This window comes from Xylocopa sonorina, chromosome 4 (genome assembly GCF_050948175.1).
Source record: "Xylocopa sonorina isolate GNS202 chromosome 4, iyXylSono1_principal, whole genome shotgun sequence".
Lineage (NCBI taxonomy): Eukaryota > Metazoa > Arthropoda > Insecta > Hymenoptera > Apidae > Xylocopa > Xylocopa sonorina.
The window spans coordinates 12,785,536-12,803,888 of NC_135196.1; the positions used below are offsets into that span (position 1 = coordinate 12,785,536).

The 18,353-nt window shown below is 44.1% G+C and overlaps 1 protein-coding gene across 6 annotated transcripts in view; it reads left to right on the forward strand.

The window, feature by feature from the left end:
* Nucleotides 1-18,353, forward strand: part of Synd (protein kinase C and casein kinase substrate in neurons protein Synd) — a 39,952-nt gene that overhangs the window by 14,490 nt on the left and 7,109 nt on the right. For 3 of the 6 annotated variants that reach the window (XM_076893580.1, XM_076893576.1, XM_076893578.1), the window contains exons 2-4: nt 16,323-16,714; nt 17,146-17,334; nt 17,987-18,007. In XM_076893580.1, coding sequence (XP_076749695.1) covers nt 16,352-16,714; nt 17,146-17,334; nt 17,987-18,007 — 573 coding nt within the window. In that variant the 5' untranslated portion in view covers nt 16,323-16,351. Of the gene's footprint in view, nt 1-6,790; nt 7,034-16,322; nt 16,715-17,145; nt 17,335-17,986; nt 18,008-18,353 lie in introns of those variants that run through there. The other 3 variants (XM_076893579.1, XM_076893581.1, XM_076893577.1) reach the window with 2 other exon arrangements.

The following is an 18,353-nucleotide window of genomic DNA, read 5'->3' on the forward strand; positions in this document are numbered from 1 at the left end:
CTAACAGACCGAGACCAGCGCGGACTTTCTCAGAACGTGCGACAGGACGCTTTCGTTATTAGCGTCATCTTTTCCCTTCTCGTTCCCTTCTTTCCATCGTGCCCTCCTTCCACTGGTAGCGGAGCTTGTGGCAGACGTCGCTGATTGTGTCGCGTGAAGCGTGATTAGTCGACGAAAATGGCCTTGGCTGCTTTGGACACGATGTCACCGTGGCTCGCGTTGCATGATACCCTCCAATTTACTTTGGGACTTCACGGACCGTCGACAATCGCTCGCCGTACCGCGGAGTTGTCGTGAAATATTTATAGGGCCGTTGAAACGTTGTTGTTCAGCGGTGAAAACTTTTGGACGGCGATAACGTCCGCAGTTGAGTGGGTTTCGGCGCTTCCGGGTGTAAGGCGTGTCGTTTTGGAAGATAGGTTTTGAGATTCTGCCAGACGGCAGAATGAGAGCACGCGTTTAAATAAAGGGTAAATAGAAAGCAGGGCTGGCTGTCGCGTCCTTAGTCATTGATGGAGCCAACTGCAATTGCTGGCAGCGTGTCAGACATGTTTTCCAAAAGGACACGATTTATTTGGGGCCTCTGTTCGTGCTGCGTGGGTGGTTCACCTCGCGAATATTTAATTACTCTCTCCTTTTCGAGGTGCACTTTTTTTACAATGTGGGTCACGATCTAGTTGAACCTCGTCTCCAGTATTATAGAATTTTACAGTCTTCTCTCGTTACGTAGAGAAGTTTTTACTTGGCAGCATTTATATTCTTGATAGATACGAACGTTAGATACGTTCTGTGGTTCCCATGAAATGACTTCAGCCGACTTCCTGTCGAAGACAGAGAGAGAAAGAGGCAATTGAGGTATTTCCGAGGCCCTTTATATTGTGTTTCACAATCCTATTTAACATAAGTATGGCTTTGAAAGGACTTGGCGATATTGAACGTACATTAGGATGGTGTGCTCGATTGTAACAATAGCTGCCACTGAGGGTTCAAGTGTAAAATTTGATTTTGAGAAAACAATGCTCGAACGGTGAAAGACCGTACGTTTTCGTTTATTTTAATGCGGTATACACGTGGCCGATGTCCGCAATAAGGGCACGGCTTCGCTCCAGGTGCCGTTATTGCATCTATCACCTGCATTTCAAAATCACATGCCTGTTTGATTGCAACATCGTTAAGATGCACGGAGATGTGAATTATGATGCTTCAAAATACAAACTCGTTACAAACGGGTACATACTCGAATGAGCGAGAGAGAGAAAGAGGCATGAAAAGTTGTAAAATTATTATTAGAAAGTGTGGTTGAAACGTACAGAACGATCGAAATTGAATTATGACTAATTGAAATGTTGAAGAATAAATGTCAGGCTGGTTCGAGGAAATGTACCTGCAATTTGGAAATAGCACAGAACAATTTAACCCTCTCTCTTTATATAGCAATGGATCTTGTTACAGTAGTGAATGTATCAGTACGCGGATGTTCGTTTATCATCCGCTTTATGTGAATCACATAATGCGATACGTCTCTATAAATTACGTCTGCGGACGCTGTAGAATAAATTGCAGAAAAATTCCCCGGCATTAGCAGAACAACCCTTTCATGCACCCGCGCTTCAATGATGATGAATCGCGAAAGAAGAAACGAGATCTGTTCAGGATATAGTAAATCATTGGGAAGATTTTCACGGAAACATTTTTAATGCGAAACTGAATGAAAAGAATATTGAATGAAATTTTGAATAAATTCCTTATGAATTTACAACTGTTCTTCGTCGATTGCGATTATAAAATCGAACCGATAGAGACAGGGATTTTAATGTCAGCGTCTTCTGGAGGCGAAGGAATGCAATCTGCGAGAGTATCGCTTTCACCGGCACATATAATCTCTGTCGCTTCCGGAACCGCGTGCATTCTTATAGTAAGTGGTGCGTTTACCTGTGGAAATTAAATTTCAGTTTCCCTCCGCAACGTTTCCGACGATCCAACTTAGCATTATTGAACTACATTGCGCGTAGGTGGTATTCGCACGTTTCAATAAATGGATCATGTTCCTAGAACGCTGTACACCTTATACATGGAACTGGTTTGAATTTCAAACTGTTTTAGCGAGAGTTTCATAGCTATACCCTCCAATAACGCCATGTACATAGGCATGTACGTTTCTACTTTATATTTCCAGCCTTTAATATTTAAGGAATGCATATCCACGTTCGTTCTTACACCTTTACCCGCCTATACATATATTTAATTTGAAACTTTTAATGAGATCAATGCGCACCTTTATTCCCACTGTAATAGGAAACGTGTCCTGCGCACAGCTGTCTCCTCCATCCACCCACGATCGCATAGAGTCGAACCAATTACTCGAACTTCTCCGAAGAAACTTTCAATAGCTTCTCGATGCAATTCCCTGGAGTCGTGTAAAGGAACGTACGACTGCATTTTGCGCACTACTACACGTTCGTCGTGGAAAGTGGTCGTGAGTCCCAATAGGCAGAAGTTTCATCGCGCTTCCTTCGAGATGGAAAAAAAACGACGTCCTTGTGAGCGACGCTCATTTTAATCAGGCGTTTTGCGTTAGAACCATTTTACATCGGTATTTTACATACGATCAGACGAACGCGTGAAGTCGCATAGCCTGCAGTTTAATTAATGACACTTACACGTATGGCTCCCGGTCCTGCGAGATAGCTCTTGCTGGCTCGCACGTGCTGCCTCGCATCTCGCGTAGGCGTTTACGCGATCCTTTAAGACGTCGATAAAAGTTGAAATGGGCAACGGTTTACACCTGTTCGCTTACGATTTTACTGTGGGAAGTCGGAGGAGTGGGTGGAGTGCGGATGTTTATTTTAAATACCGTTACGAGGACTGTGCTCGTGTCGCAACTGAATCGAGTAGATGATTTCTGTTCCCTCTTATTTCGCGTACGTTGTTTTGCGTCAACTGCTGTAGTAGAAACGAGCAAGGTTACTAAAACATTACCGCATTGAATCGTCAACGCCTACTCGCATAACCTGTCGATACCGCGTACGTCAGAGGCCGCGTCAGCAGGAGCCATTGTTTCAGCGGAAAATAATTGATGGAAGCTTTTATAAAAATAATATCGTAGACCTGCGATGTGCACTTTTCATTTCGAAAATAATTAACAAAAATCGTTTTTCATTTTTTTATTCGTTTGAAAGGTTCCTCACGCGACGTGACTCGACAATCGTTGACGATAGCGTTTTTTAATTGTCACCAACAGAGTCGCTTTGAAAACTGGCTCGTGACTCATTTGTTTTAATATTCATACTAATTATCATTTATCGCGCTACGTTTCAGTTACAATTGAAAGCCGCCCGGGGAAAAAACTAAAGTCATCCATTGCGTCGCGTTGAAAAATGTCTTCGGCGGAATTTACAAATTTTCCGCCTGAGACGCAAATGGATGCGCGAAATTTATTTCACGAACGAACAACAGTCTCGACGGTAACGTCTCTCCGTTCGTTCCAGGCTAGCTACCGACCGAAACCATTTCTCATCGCACCTTACGGGACGACAGACACGGTGCAGTGACAAAAATCACTTTGCATCCCATCAGTTTCGTCCCGAAACGCTTCTCACGTTTTCGCGCCGCGGTAAGAGAAAAGAAAAACCCCTCGACTATTTTCGAACGTTTCCGACGGTGTACCACGGCGACGGAGTAGACGTTACCCTCGCCACGGTATTTATAGAGATTGGTACAATGTGCGTGCGGGTTATTAATAGCGTGGCGTTTTTTCTTTCGTGCCGTTAATTGTCCCGCGAGAAGAATTACTCGCACGACGTCGTCGCTCGCGCCAAACCGATTCGCGTCGAATCGAAACGCGAACGATCGTCGATCGTAGATCGCGTGTTCCCTCATCGCGGAATGTAAAAACTCGCACTCTCTGGCAACCTTTAATTTCAATTTGAAAATCGACCAGTTGCCAACAGCACGGATGACTGCGGCATCTCGCTCAAGTGGTTAACAACGTATACGGGGCAAAGTAACGACTCACGATCGCTGCGGTAACCGTAAATCGAGTCCGCGCTCGTTCTGGTATCATTGATGCGGTTGAGAAAAAAAATGGGAATGAATGCAACACGTGCACCGACGCGTGCAATATTAGTATCGACGTTTATACGGTGCATCGAGACGATGAACGCGCGAGCGCGTAATTCGCACTCGTCATTCAGACGGAGTACATCCTCATTAAGCCGATCAGGCCGAGTTTGCATGCATTACCTATGTACGCGGACGTTACACGGTGTTTAGGAGCAAACGGAACTGGCGAACAGCTGATCAGGAAACCGGTCCGCATCCGCGGGACAACGTACCCCGAAATATCAATTATGCAGTCGATGGAATTGCCCGTGGTATCTGGAGCGGCAAGCATCCCGTTCTTTTTCGCGGCTTCCACCGGAACAGTTACGGTGTCGAGGTTACTTCAGCGATGCTTCAGATATATTCTGTTAGCAAGGGGAGTGGCAAGAAGGAGAAGAAAGAGTAGCGACAAAAAATTATCTTAATACCCGGTTCTTAAATGAAATTAAGGAACTCCAATCAACTACAGTTTTCCTTACCGAGGGTAAATGGAATTCCATTTGCGGCGATTTGAATGAAGTAATTCCGAGTATCGCGGACGAGCGAAGACACGGTGCGTCGTAGAATCGCGGGGCTTAATCGGATTTTACAGCGCGTAAAAGTCTCTCCTCGTGCAATAAAAATCCAAGGAGCGAAGTTACTTTCCACGACGATTGCTCGCGTGTTGCACAGTGTTGAACACGGGCATCGGTTTCTCTAACGAGAGTTCGTTAACCGTGGTGTGGTTATACCTACGAGTTCGAGTAAACGTATGTACGGTGCACATGTGCACATAAGCGGTCCTCCTTCCATGTGCAATATAATCATCGTCAGATTTATAACAAGATTGAACACAAATACGGCCTCTCGGCCCATCAAGCTACGCTCGACGAGGAAGCCAACCCCTTTGTACGCTCTCCGCGCGTCCGTAACTTAATCAATAGAGACAAGAAACATAGCACGCTTTTTCCTTGCCACGTATCTCCCCTTGTTGGCTAACTATGCACGACTAGGCCCAGCAAAATTCAACCAGAAACTATTCTGTTGCGTTCGTTGGACGTTTATTCGTTCGATGCGAATTTGTGGTTTCGTCAGGGATACCTAGTTACGAATAGGGAGCTTTTCGAAGTGTGCAATTAATCAGCTGAATTGTTAATTGGCGTGGAACGAAGGCAGGAACGTTTGAAGAAGATACTTTAAATATAAGGCGAATAAGGCAAAGCGAGGAATAAACTCTGAGTGAAACAAGCTTTCTAACTGCTTATGGTAACGAATTTAGTTGGCTTCGGATAAACTGACCAACATTGCCAGCATTATACCATCCACTAGCCGCGTATATGTGCGGCTAGTCTGGTTTGATTAAGCTTTGATTCGCGTTTCGTGTCGTATTATGAAAGTAAAACGCCACTCCTTCTTGGAGTCGTAATCGAATTCAGGCTAACTTTTGGTGCCAGCCTTTGCAGATCGATGATTGAAGGTACACACCGAACAACTGTCGTTCTTGGCCGATTCGAACCTATACTTGCCACGACGCTGACGAGATAATTAGCGGTCTATAGGCAAATCAATTTTTATGACAGAGGAACGATGGTGACGCAGTCATTCCTCGTTCTTCGTTCTTCATCGATTCGTCGTCAAAGCGTTTCTACAGGCCGTTTCGTCAGTTTCCAACGTGTTTCGTCCTAAAACAGTAAATAAAGCTTTGGAATAAAACGGTGCGCTGATAAAGTCTAAATAATAGTTATGAAAAATTATCGAAGAAGAAATATAGCCTCGATATAGTTATAGTACAGGGTAGATGGAGCGGATACGTTGTATTAGCACTTTCATTAACATTGCAATTATTATGTCTAGCAAAAAGTAGGTCGAATATAGTCGTGTGGTTTTATACGATCACTAATATCAACGTTTCCCTTTGAGTCTTTGAAGTAGCAGCACCTGAAAGAATTTTCATCGATCCGTCTTATCTTCCCTTTGCGATACACGAAACTGTTATCTTTCCCATTTTTACCAGAAATAACGTTATCAATCCAAATCAATCCGATAAGTACATCCACCTTCCTCTGTAACATTTCGAACACCTTCGCGTGCGGCACGCACAAAATCCGCAATAACTCGTTCGTAAAACCATCGAACGAAACTGTTCAGCAAGGTTAGTCGGCTATTCGTCATCGAAAAAACACCACTTGCGAAAGAAATTAGTTCCTCAACAGGAAGATCGGTTTGAGTCATCGAATTCTTAATGAGATACCACCTATTATTATCGTTTCGACTAATCGCCTGCCTTTTCTGGCGAACACGTAACCAGGGATGGGATCAAGTTCAATGTATACTCGGTGATCTGAGTCAATTCCAGCGTAACGAGTATCAACTGGGAGTAGACAAACTGGTTTCAAAGTACTTTGAAAAATGAAAAGAGGAATTGGCAGGTAGAACATTTCTGTCGGTGATAACAGTGTAACTTGTAAAAGATTCGAATCTAGTCGGCTAAGATTCGATTACACTCGAGCTTCCGAGTTGACATTTGTCCTGGTCTACGTTCTAATCCCTTTAAAGATATCGCTCCGATTTATCCAGGCATTCGTTGAGCATCCGAAACCATTTTAATTCGCGGTGTACACGCTCGATCCCATCGCCAGACGTAGGCAGAGCGCCACGATGTTACGTACACTTGTTTCGTCGAAGTCGAGGCTGGAGTAGGCAGTCGTGGAGAGTGGACGTCAGTTCAGTTCCGACCGTCGTACCGTGTGGATTTCGCGTCCGCTGCATCCGGTCGGAGGCGTTATTTATACACGCTCGCGTCCGATTCATCAGGCTTTCTCGAACGGCGAGACTATGCGGTGATTCAGTGGCGGATTTCAGTGATAACGTGTGGTTTCGTTACTCGACGAGTGCCAGTTGAGAAAAGTTCCGTTTCACGAGGGTCGTTGCTCAACCATGCCATCCTCTCAAGGTAAATACCCTGCGCTCTGCGATTGGGTTTCGTGGTTTTTAACCCAAGCGTTGTTTCGTGAACGTCATAAACAGGAATCTCGTGGAGAGAGTAAATCGTTCGAGGAGTGTACGAATGCTCATTAGTATTTATATATGTATTTAATGAGGAAGACCAGGACCATTCGTCGAGACTCGTAATTGATCTCGTGGCAATTATTATAATTAAGCGAGTGCTCTAATATTTTCTATAGCGAGGTGTGCACAAAGGGGAGTGAATCGAGGATACGCTCCGATGACTGAACGCGTCGTTATTTGCTCACAACTGCGCGTACGTACACCATGACGGCTTGATACGCACGCGTGTGCGACGTGATGTATAACCGGCGGGTATGTAATATCGTACTATACAGGCCACACTGATCGGGGCTTAATTGCTATCGATAGAAAACCACGATTGCCCCGCGTTTACGCGGTTAGAAACATCAAAGGGCTTTACGGATTGCGCTGTCCGTCGTCCTGGATGCCCGAATCGAACAATACATTCGATTTATGGTTTAGTTAGGCACTTTCGGATGATTCCATCGACCAAGTCGCAATTAGTCGTATAATGAATCGTGATATCGCGAGTCGAATGGATTTAGACAAGCCCTGGTCGTATGATTTCATCGTACAATGAATTTAACGTTAATGAGGCCCTTTAGAGGCGCGGTGTAGCAGCGCACTTATGATTTTCCTTCACGTTGAATTATGACAAACCGCTAGGCCATGCTACTTTCCTGACTGCGCTCGAAATTAACTGTGTGCTTGCCGGAGAAACGCAGTCTCGAAACGCGCCTACCTCATCCTTAGCGTGTAATTTCCCCTTTTCCTGTTTTATTTCTGCCAGCCGGAGAGTCTAGCGTAATCTGTCCGGTGTGCCAGAGTTCGGATCGAGCTTGAAAAGCTGCCTCGCGCAATTATGCTCGAGGAACTAGCTGAATACGCGGCCCGATAAGCTAAAAATTGCCACGGATGGAATTTAATCTGACTTGTTTATAAATCGTTTTTTAAATACGCGTATTATCCGCAATTATCACTTCTCGTTGCTAACGAGTAAGAACAGAAAACGTCCTTAGTCCCATGGTTTCTGTTAATTCGCTTTCGCGGACAGAGAAGAGAAGAGACGCAGAACGAAGAGAGCCAATTATCCTAGTTTCAGAAAGATGCCAAAGTTCCTCGAGTGACTACCACTCTGTATGGACCAGTGGGTTGCAGAAACTGAAGAGCCGTAGAAGTGGCAGCGAATGCAGCGACGCGTCAATTTCTATTTCGTTCTATTTTCTTATGTTATTACACGTGCAGATGCATGTTACGGATGCGCATCGTTGCACACGTGCACTTATGCGGTTACTGCTCGAATATGCTCCCTTGCGCATCCCTCGTCTTCTCTTCTTCTCTGTTGCGAACTCGCGTAAGCGGTCTGTCTTCTCGTTGCTTCCGGGTTGAACATGATCCGAAACTATGGGAAATCGTAGCTCGAATAGCAAGTACCTTCGAATACCAAGTATCTTCCCTCGATTGACCAGGAACCTAGAGTTTAGTCGTTCAGTTAACAGCGATATTCGCAGATTTTCAATATCAATTTCCTTCCATTCTCGAGGGGTGAATGAACTTTCCGCACGTTGGGTGCGAATAATCTTCTCGCGCGTTAGATGTAGGTGACAAGTGCTCGGAATGGCGCGGTGCCTAAGTAGAGTTTTAAATGAAATACCGTGTGTCTGAACGGTGTTCTCGCAGATGCCAGTCGAACTTTAGGTGTCTCTTCGACGCATCTTTTTTCTATATATAGTTAAAAAATTGAATATATTAACGCAACTCGCCATTTGTTCTCTTTTCGCTTGCTTCGTCCCGGTTCAGGTTTCCAAGCGTAACGAAAAAAGTTTGAATGAAACAACTCGTTCATGAATATAAAGAAGGTGAGGTAAACGCGTAGGTCTCAGATCGATTGATCGTTAAATGTGTTTCGCGAACGTGAAATTGAGCGACGACGACCAACTTTGATTCAGGTCAGCTTGGAACGTTAATCGAGCTCCCACGGTGCCCTAATAGTGATCATTAACCTTGGCTTTTCTCCGCTACGAGTTAATCCGATAATCGTTTATGGAATAATGTCCCTTCGTATCGGGGATCTGACCCTGTTTACAGACAGGGGGATGATGATAATTACCGGTATATCTAAACGACTTTGTAATTTCCACGTGCCGTTTTAATGTGCCAGGTTCTAAGGATAACGTCTGGTAAAATAGCTACGATAAAAAGGGAATTTTTCGCTAACACTCTGTCAAGTAGAAAAAGACAAGCCATAATTTTCGAATCTACATCAATCTACATGCCGTCTCATGCTTTCGCTGCCATCAAAGTCGTCGACTCTCTTTGGCTGGAGCCTCGAACGCGTAAATTTCATTGGAACGTCTGCAAAAATGAAATCTTGGATGACGTCGCGTCTTTATTGTCCGGAGAGATGAGATATGGCGGTGAAATTTGTCGGAACCTTTACGCCACGAATATATCAAGCCCCACCCTGTGTCACTCTGTTCGCCGTTCTCATCCATTTTCCGAGCTTTTGTTGGAATTTCAGTTACCCGGGAAGTTACTTAATAGTCGCGGCGAAAAGAAGTTTGAGAAACAGGAAGTGGCTAAGAAAAATTGCCACGCTTCCAAACTCGTGTACCATTTCCCTGTACACCAGTTGAACTGGCCATTTAGGACAAACGTAAGAAAATAATCCCTGATGTGTAGTTCATTTGCACTCGGTTGTCGCATTTCTAATGCACTTAAAATTTCTACGCTGATTAGAAATTCTTCTGCACCGCTTATCCACTGGAAACTGTCGAGGTATTGCAAACATTGGAAAAATAAAGCAGCAAAAAATGTAGCGAAAAGAACACAAGGGCAAATGTCGAGCATGCGAACAACGGCGGTGCAGCGCTTGTGTATAGATCCCGAAGGAGGGTTTTCAACGTAAAGAACGGAATTTGAATCCGGATCGATACTGAAACGAGTCTTGACAAAAAGAGTCTTTTGTTCCGACAGGACAGCCTCTCCATTTGAAGAGGCACGCGCAGCCTTGCATTGCTATGCCAATTTCTGTGTTCATCTGCAACTGCTGTCCATATTCTCGTTCCTCATTGTCGACCTTGCAACCAGCTCGATGAACATTTGCAGCCTGTCAACTAAAAATAAAAACTAATCGCATCGAGACTGATGAATTACGAAATTAATTGATTTTGCGTTAAGATTTTTTTTTACTCAAATAATAATTATACACCTCGAGGTACAATTGGTAATTTTCAACCACTTCAACGTGACTCATGTAACAGCAGTCTCGAACCAAGTACAATATCGTGAATTAAGGGGGCTTCTCTTGTCCAAGGCCGATGGAAGAAACTTGGCCTAATTACAGCATGGTAGTTCACGTTTTCATCACTCACGGACACCGTGAAGTTAATCCTACTAACGTAAAAATACGCAGAAAATAATGTTAAAAAATGTAGCCAGTTTCGATCGAATTGCAATCGTTCTGTGGGAATATCGAAGTTGGCTCGTTTGACTTTCAATATCTACATCAGTGCGGTGAACAAAACGCACTAGTCCGTTTATTTCTATCGTCCCGTAAAATTGAGTATATTTTACGGATAGTGCACATAAATTCAAGGACATAATGAGAACCGTAACCAGGTCGATCTCTGGTAATGTCGACGACAGGTCGCAATTGCAATGTTTCAGTGTCAAACGCAGCCGCTTTACCTGCTATGAAACCGCACCACACACCTGGTCATTAACGTATCGTATTTATGTAATAACGTTCGTAATTTATTCGCAGGATATCTAATTATTTCTAGAAATGATCTCTACCAGATTTGCTGACTTTCTCTTCCTCTCTGACTTAAGTAACCGAAACGAATTAGTAAACTCTTCTCGACTAATCGATAAAAAGTATTGATCGCGGAGAAAAATGTTTCTCCCCTGCTCTTTCATCCGGTGTGTTGACCCGCGAGTGGTTCGTTCAAAGACGCCATCAGACTACCCAGGAGACGATTCCTTCAACGATACGTACTCACACGTTCCCACCGTTTGCGAATCTATCCCGCTCCGTGAAGGTATTGAAAACGTGAATTGCCCCAACGTGTTACTACAGAAAGGCCTCATTTCCCTGCACAATCATGTTGCCAGGGCTCTTTGAGCTGCTCCGGAGAACCACCTCGAACCACTTGGGGCGAGAGGTCAACTCTCCTACCCCGTTTCCTCTCTGCCAGTTCGTATCTACTGGTCAATCTTCAGCTCATTTTTTAAACATTTCCACGGAAGCTTTTTCCTCTGCCATTGGCTCATTTCCGGTCAATTGTACAATGCTTATCACTATTCGAGTTTATACAACTCGGAAAAATTTATTCGTTTCGATTTGTTTGGCTGGCGTTTCCTCGTGAAATGGATAACGCATACCTGGTAGCTGTTACGTAACGCCAATGTTTCGTAAACTATCGACAACCTGTCGATGACCGTCAGTCACGTAGAAACGAAACGACACATCACTTTGTAGTGGAAATACTCTATTTCCCGATGCATTCCCCGCGTGAAATGTACATGCGCTTCAATATGGTTCGATCGAGTGAGAATTTATGCCGTTCGTTTTCAATTTCGTTTGATGATGTACACTGCTCGAAATTCTTTCGATACGTACACGTACGATATTTCATTCGTCCTCGGTGTCGATTTGACTAGAATTGGGTCGGAAAGTTGTCCGTTGGCCGGACGAAAAGCGACGAGGACGAGGCGCAGCCTCGGTACAAAAGGAATTCGATACACGTAAAAGTTCTTACATCTTTCTGCGAGGTTGCTTTTAAGGCCGACCATTTCCTCGGCCGTTGTATTCACAGCATTGTCCGTACAGTGCATCGCGACACGGATTCCCGTCTCGAGATTTGTGATCTCTAGGAATCACTCGTGCCTTGGCTAACAGTCTGTTTTAAAAGTAGTTTGCCTTCTCCTAGTTCCCTTCCTGGCAACTGTTTCGCTCGCAGCTTTCAGCTGTATACACAACCGAGCATTTGAATTGGGAACGAAATATTTTCTACGATCGAGACTCGAGCATCGAAACTTGTTTAAATAACATCGAAATGCACCACTGCTCCGATCGCTTTTTCATCTTATTACGAGAACGTCGTCTACGTTTCCTCGCTATCTTATCGACGTTCTTTTTCGCGTTCGTAGCACAGACGGACTCGTTGAGCGTCTTATCGAGGAGAGCGAGTGTGATGTCATCGATATCAAAAGCGATCCTGAATGAAAATACGACGCCTGAAGCCGATTTTGGTTTCCCTCCGGTGTTTCTTTAATCGATCACCGATCGCGATTAATTCTTTCATCCGTTGATCGAGGTGTAGCGTCGAAAATTTCGGATATCAAGCCCGTCAACGCGTGAACACGCCATGAAGACGATATTCGCGAACGTAAACATGTTTTCGCACTTTGAGCATCGGCCTCGTAGTTAGTCGATAATCATGACATAATAAAATGAAACGGGCACGGTGATTCATCTAGAATTGTCTTCTTTGTCGGCTTTTTTCTTCTTCGCAGCCGATTATGTAAAAAGGATGATCGATCGCTGACGTTCTTCACGCTGTTTCGTTGAGACCTCGCGACGCACGGATCCGTTAACGAATCGCGTTCGAAACCGTCCTGTGCTTTTAACGCGTACCAAGGCGGATTTAATATTATTGCCGGATTACTTTCTCCGCTTCCAGATTTATTTACCTGATTAACGCTTAATTGGCGTTGCGTAATGGAAATTAATACAGTTGGTACTCGGCTAAAGTAGTTCGGTGCATTGAGGCGCGCTGATTAAGAATTCAGGTATTCTTATGGATAATTGAGGTACCAGAAGAAATAATAGTCACATTGTAGAAATATGTAGAGTACTAGGGGCTAGAAAATTTTTAACGGAAACATCAGCGATTTGCATTCAATTGGCATGGATGTTTTTTGAATATTCTTGAAGAAAAAAAGCAAGAACCGTGTTCCCCGTTTATGAACGCTGGTATTGTGTAATTGTAGATTGGATAAATAGAAGGCTAAACCAAGTTTCTACTGTACTGCATTTTCAAGATGTATCCGATAGTAATTTAGATAAGAGTGTAACGATATATGGGGGGTACTTTAGTCGGTACGCCGCAAACTCCCTTTTACTTAATCCTTTGAAACGCTGTAAACGGGCAGAGACTCGACGATTTTTCCACAGCCACCGTATTTTATCACGATACGCTCGTGTGGCATGTATTCCGCGTCAAAGGATGTTTTCCTAAACGCGTAAGTAACCTGGTCGGTGGCAGTAGCGCTGGAATCGACTAATCAGCACGAGTCGTGGCGCCTACGAGATCTCTGGTAGTACCACGGGTGCTTATCGACCTGGTAGAGCAACATTCCTCGCTATGGAATGACCGTACTCATTCCCCTGTGCTCTCCTGCGAAAGGATTCTCCGCGGGAAGGTGCAGTGCCTTCCGTCACGTTTCTGCTCCGTTGCGTGCACGTACACACGCATACACGCGCAATCGCTACGGTGCGGTAACTAAAATATTTATTAACCCTTTCGTTATTTCTTACGAGATAGCTCGCGATTCGGTATCAGCCGTTTAGAGTCGCTGACGAGATATGTCGTCACTTAAAAGACCGGCTGTTCGAGGATATTGCCAGATTCTGATTAGTTCCTGACAGTGTCCTGCTCGCTGACGGATTTCCACTACCATCTGAAATTAATTCAAGAGGACGATGAAGTTGTCATTACGTCTTTATTTTTATTCGTTCGAAGAGGATGCGTAGGCAATTCTTTTGTTTCAAGAAAAGGCCAATGGATCGCCAGTTTGAGAGTGTGACCTCGCGGATTCCCGCGGAGGTAAACCTGTATGGGAAAGTTTCGCGCGCATCATTTCGCCATAAGATAAAGGAGGACGGCTAGATGATCTTGTACTATTACGAGCGAAAACGATAATACTCAAACTGAACATATTTATTCTTCAATTAAACGAGTTGATTCGCTATGAAATCAGAATTGTAGCATCGTCGTGCATTTATTAACGTCTCGTCTTGTTTGCAAGGGGACACTGATCACCACAGAGTGATTCAAAGACAAGAGAGACGCGCACAGGTATATGTAGAGATGTATAGTAAGCCTCGCGTGAACGTGAAAGGCGAAACAGGAAACCATTTCGTTCACCTGTTCAGTTCGCCGGTGACGCCGAAAATCGAACTCCACGAAGCCTTGATCTGACCTTCCCCTCCGCGTGGAATGTTAAAGGCCCGATCGGTTCCCTGCCCTGGCAGCATTCCTCGGCCTACGCTTCTTCTCCTTTAACTTCTTTCGTCGTTTCGTTTGTTTTTACCGGCTTTTTAGCTTTCGTGCTTCTCGTGTTGGCTTGGTCATCGCGCTCGTGTCGACTTTGGTCGCGCGTGGCAAATTCATCCCCCTTTTTTCTTTCCCATTCAAATCCCACGCGGCACAGATAATACGCGTACAATGTACATTATAAATTAATTAGAATGCATCGTATGCTAATTACCATAGAAAACAACCGTGCCATGTGCGGTATTATATCGTGTTCTGCAACCATCGCAGCGAGCGTTCGGCTTGTCCTTGCGTTTTATTCTTCTACACATTTTTAACACCATCGTTGAACGTGATTCATATCGTTGGAATTATTAAAACCCGTTTGCAACATACTACGCGATTTTCGATTGTACGGGTCGTCGATTTTCTTGTTCCCTCGTGCAACACTTTTCTTTTTTTATCCAACGAATTTCACGCACGTTACACATGGTGGCCTTAAATTAAGCGCAATGAAGCGTGACACCCTGAAAATGAAAACGAACGATTCACCTAAACGGTGGCATTTCACAACGACTGACATAACCGTTCTCTGTGTTGGTCGCGTAATTGCGTTTAACCCTGACAATATTGATGCAACACGGCCCCATTAACAACCGCTTTGTTTCAATGAAAGAGCTGAGCTTGCAATCCAAACATCTTGATTGCATCGCGTTGACGAAGCACCGTACTTGACGAGCATCAAGTCGATTTCATAGGAATTATGAAATCGACACTCGAGACGCCTGTGACGCTTAGGAGAATCCTTCGAGCAGCGATTCACGTCCTCTGAGACGGTGCAATCGACTCGTCTAGCCATTCATTCGGTACATATTTCAACGGTTACGCTTGAGTGCAAAATTCGTAATAGAAATTTCGCGAGTAAATTTTAATTTTTCCCCCTGCTACCATAAATCTCGATCTCAAGGCAATTAGCTCGACTATTAGAATCGTTCCTTTTGCTTCTTTGATATTGTTGGTAATAATGGTTCCGCGGTCTTGGATTATGATTAATGAGAAACGAGGGAATGAATTTCTTTCGCGTTTCTTTTCTATACCAAGAAGTCTACAATAATTCACGAGGCAGTGGTTCTCGACTCGTCGGACATAATTCGTCCGTACTTTCTCCAAAGCTTTCGACACTGGACAAATTATTGGCGGAATGCCAATGATACCCTCGTACGCGTCGATAGTAAAATTGCCAAAAATTATGAGCAACGAAATAAAGAAAAATGAGAAATATTTGCATTTTACGAAGAGGATCAAATGAACGATATCCAGACACGGTGAAATGCACATATACGCGTCGCTGCTGGACACTGTTCGATCGCAGAAGCCACAAAGTTTCATTAGCTGAGCAACGATGCGAAATTGAATTTGCATGCGCGCTAGATTTGAGGGATGCTAGCCCGCAGGGCTATTCCAGCTAATTGCCGATACTGTTGATCCGACAAATTGCATATTTCGTCGCCGCCAGTCAAGATTTTCATTCCAGCTGCGATCGATGTGCATTACTCGTGGAAAGTCCGGGGAGATCTGCGATTTATCGCTGCGTCGATATTAACACTTTTCCATCCGCTAACGATACACCTCGCGTGCTTATTTGTACCCATTCCGCTCCGTGGAAACTGTCAATTACCATTTCTTGCAACGTATCATTTTTACTTTGCAAGCCGGAGGAGCATTGGCAAGTAGGTACCGTGAACACGGATTTGTAACAATTACCGACTATTGGATATCGAATTGGGACGGCTGTCGATGCGTAATTCAATTAATCGTTGCTCCAGATTGCTCGCGTCAGGCAGAAATTCGAGTTTCGCGCTCCTCTTCTGGCGCGATACAGTTCCGTTCGTTTCTTCCTCGCGTTTACGTTGACATTGTCGATTAATCGCTGCGATATTTTAATTGCAGGCGAAAGGAATTTCTCGACTTAGGCTAGGATGTCACATCACAGCGACGACAACATGCTGATAGCAACCTCGGACTCCTTTTGGGAGCCGGGCAACTACAAACGGACGACCAAAAGGATCGAGGATGGACACAAGCTCTGCGACAGCTTGATAGCCCTCGTCCAGGAGAGGGCGGAGATCGAGAAGAGTTACGCGAAAGCGTTGAAGAATTGGTCGAAAAATTGGAACGACAAGATCGAGAAAGGGCCTGAATACGGAACCACGGAAGCAGCGTGGAAAGGCGTCCTCGTCGAGTCGGAGAGGCTGTGCGATCTTCACCTCAGGGTCAAAGAGAATCTGTGCAACGATATCATTCACCAGGTGAAAACGTGGCAGAAGGAGACCTATCACAAGGTGCGTGCGTGTCGGTTCCTCGAACAGACGATGCCTGACGTATCGAGATGAAAGTCTGCCTCTTCTTTCTTCTCTAGTTTCCTTTTTTTTCTTCCTCTTCTTCTTACTTTAAGAACTCGGGGGTATCGCTTCAGTTACACTGCACTTACTTTTTATATACGTCTACTATGTCGGTGGGAAACCGATGTCGGTTTTGCAAACGTGAAAGTATTCGCGAAAGTAATTCACCATCGTGGTCTATCATTATTTCATTCTGTTGGTCTTAAAACTTTTTCAACATCTTCATCGAATACTCGAATAATTGAATAACGTGGAGTCTTGAAATTTCACATCCTCGAGATCGTTCGTCTAGTTCTAAGCATTTCTTTTCCCGTGTAGGTTTACGTAATAGTCGTTTATATGTTGCACACTTGGATGTCGTTCGATTACAGTCGATGATGACGCTGAAGGAGCGGAAGGAGATGGAGGACGCGTTCAAGAAGGCCCAGAAGCCTTGGGCGAAGCTTCTGCAGAAGGTGGAAAAAGCCAAGTCCGAGTATCACAATAGCTGCAAAACGGAGCGGACCGCGGCGAACATGGAGAGGAACGCCTCTGCGGACAGTTCACTTTCCCCTGACCAGGTAAAACGATAGTCGTTCATCAATGTCGATTATAGTAATGAACGCGTTACGTCGTCCTCGCTCTTGTACGTTATCGACGATTAGCGCAATCCGTTACGTTTACCTATTTGAATCGCAGCGATTGTCATTCTGCTCGCTTTCAAAAGGTTCGTACTTTAGCGAGCGACCATTTCACTGTCATGAATGGAGCAGTTCAAAGGGGGCTGTAATTTCTTACGTCACTTCGTGACACTTTTAAGAGACTAGTCAAGAACAGTTTGAAGATTATCTTCTCTCAATTCATCCGTTGATGTATCGTCGATACTTTCGTTAACATTATGAGTAGATAATTTGAACAGAATTTGCAAAGAATATTTCTCGCTCTGACGCGAGAGATTTTCGAACTACTTTAGACGTATCGACTAGAAAAAATGAAGATAGATGTGTACAGCTGATCGTATAGATTCGTATGAAATTATAGATTCGAAAGATTCTATCCTTTTCGAAGCGACAGTACTTTTGAGGAAACATAATGGCGCGTCCACACGTAAACACATAATGACATTATGTGTACATGTGTGCGATACATTTATATTGATATGCATCTCGATCACGCACTCGCGGCTCAACATACAAGTAGATATTGTTGTTCTTTAGCAAGTATTATTTACAGATGGCCCGAGGCTCTGAAAACGTATGTTAAAACAAACAACTCTCGTGTATTAATCTTTATCGAAAATCTGCATGCCGTGTTGTCCTGTGACCTCGATATTCGTCGATATTTGTTCATTTTTGTTTTCATTTTTTTTTTACTCTTTTTTTTCGTTGCCACGAAACGCTTTTCAGATTTTCGTGGATACCTGAACGATTTCCTCCTTGCACGTTTCTATCATAACTTATAGATCAGTCTTACCTTACGCGCTTTACGTTTATCATTAAATATTGAGTAACTACGAATAATTAATTGGAAATTAAATTACAAGTATGCACAAAATTACTTTTTTTTCTTTTTTACTTTCGGTACATTCGTTTTATTGTCT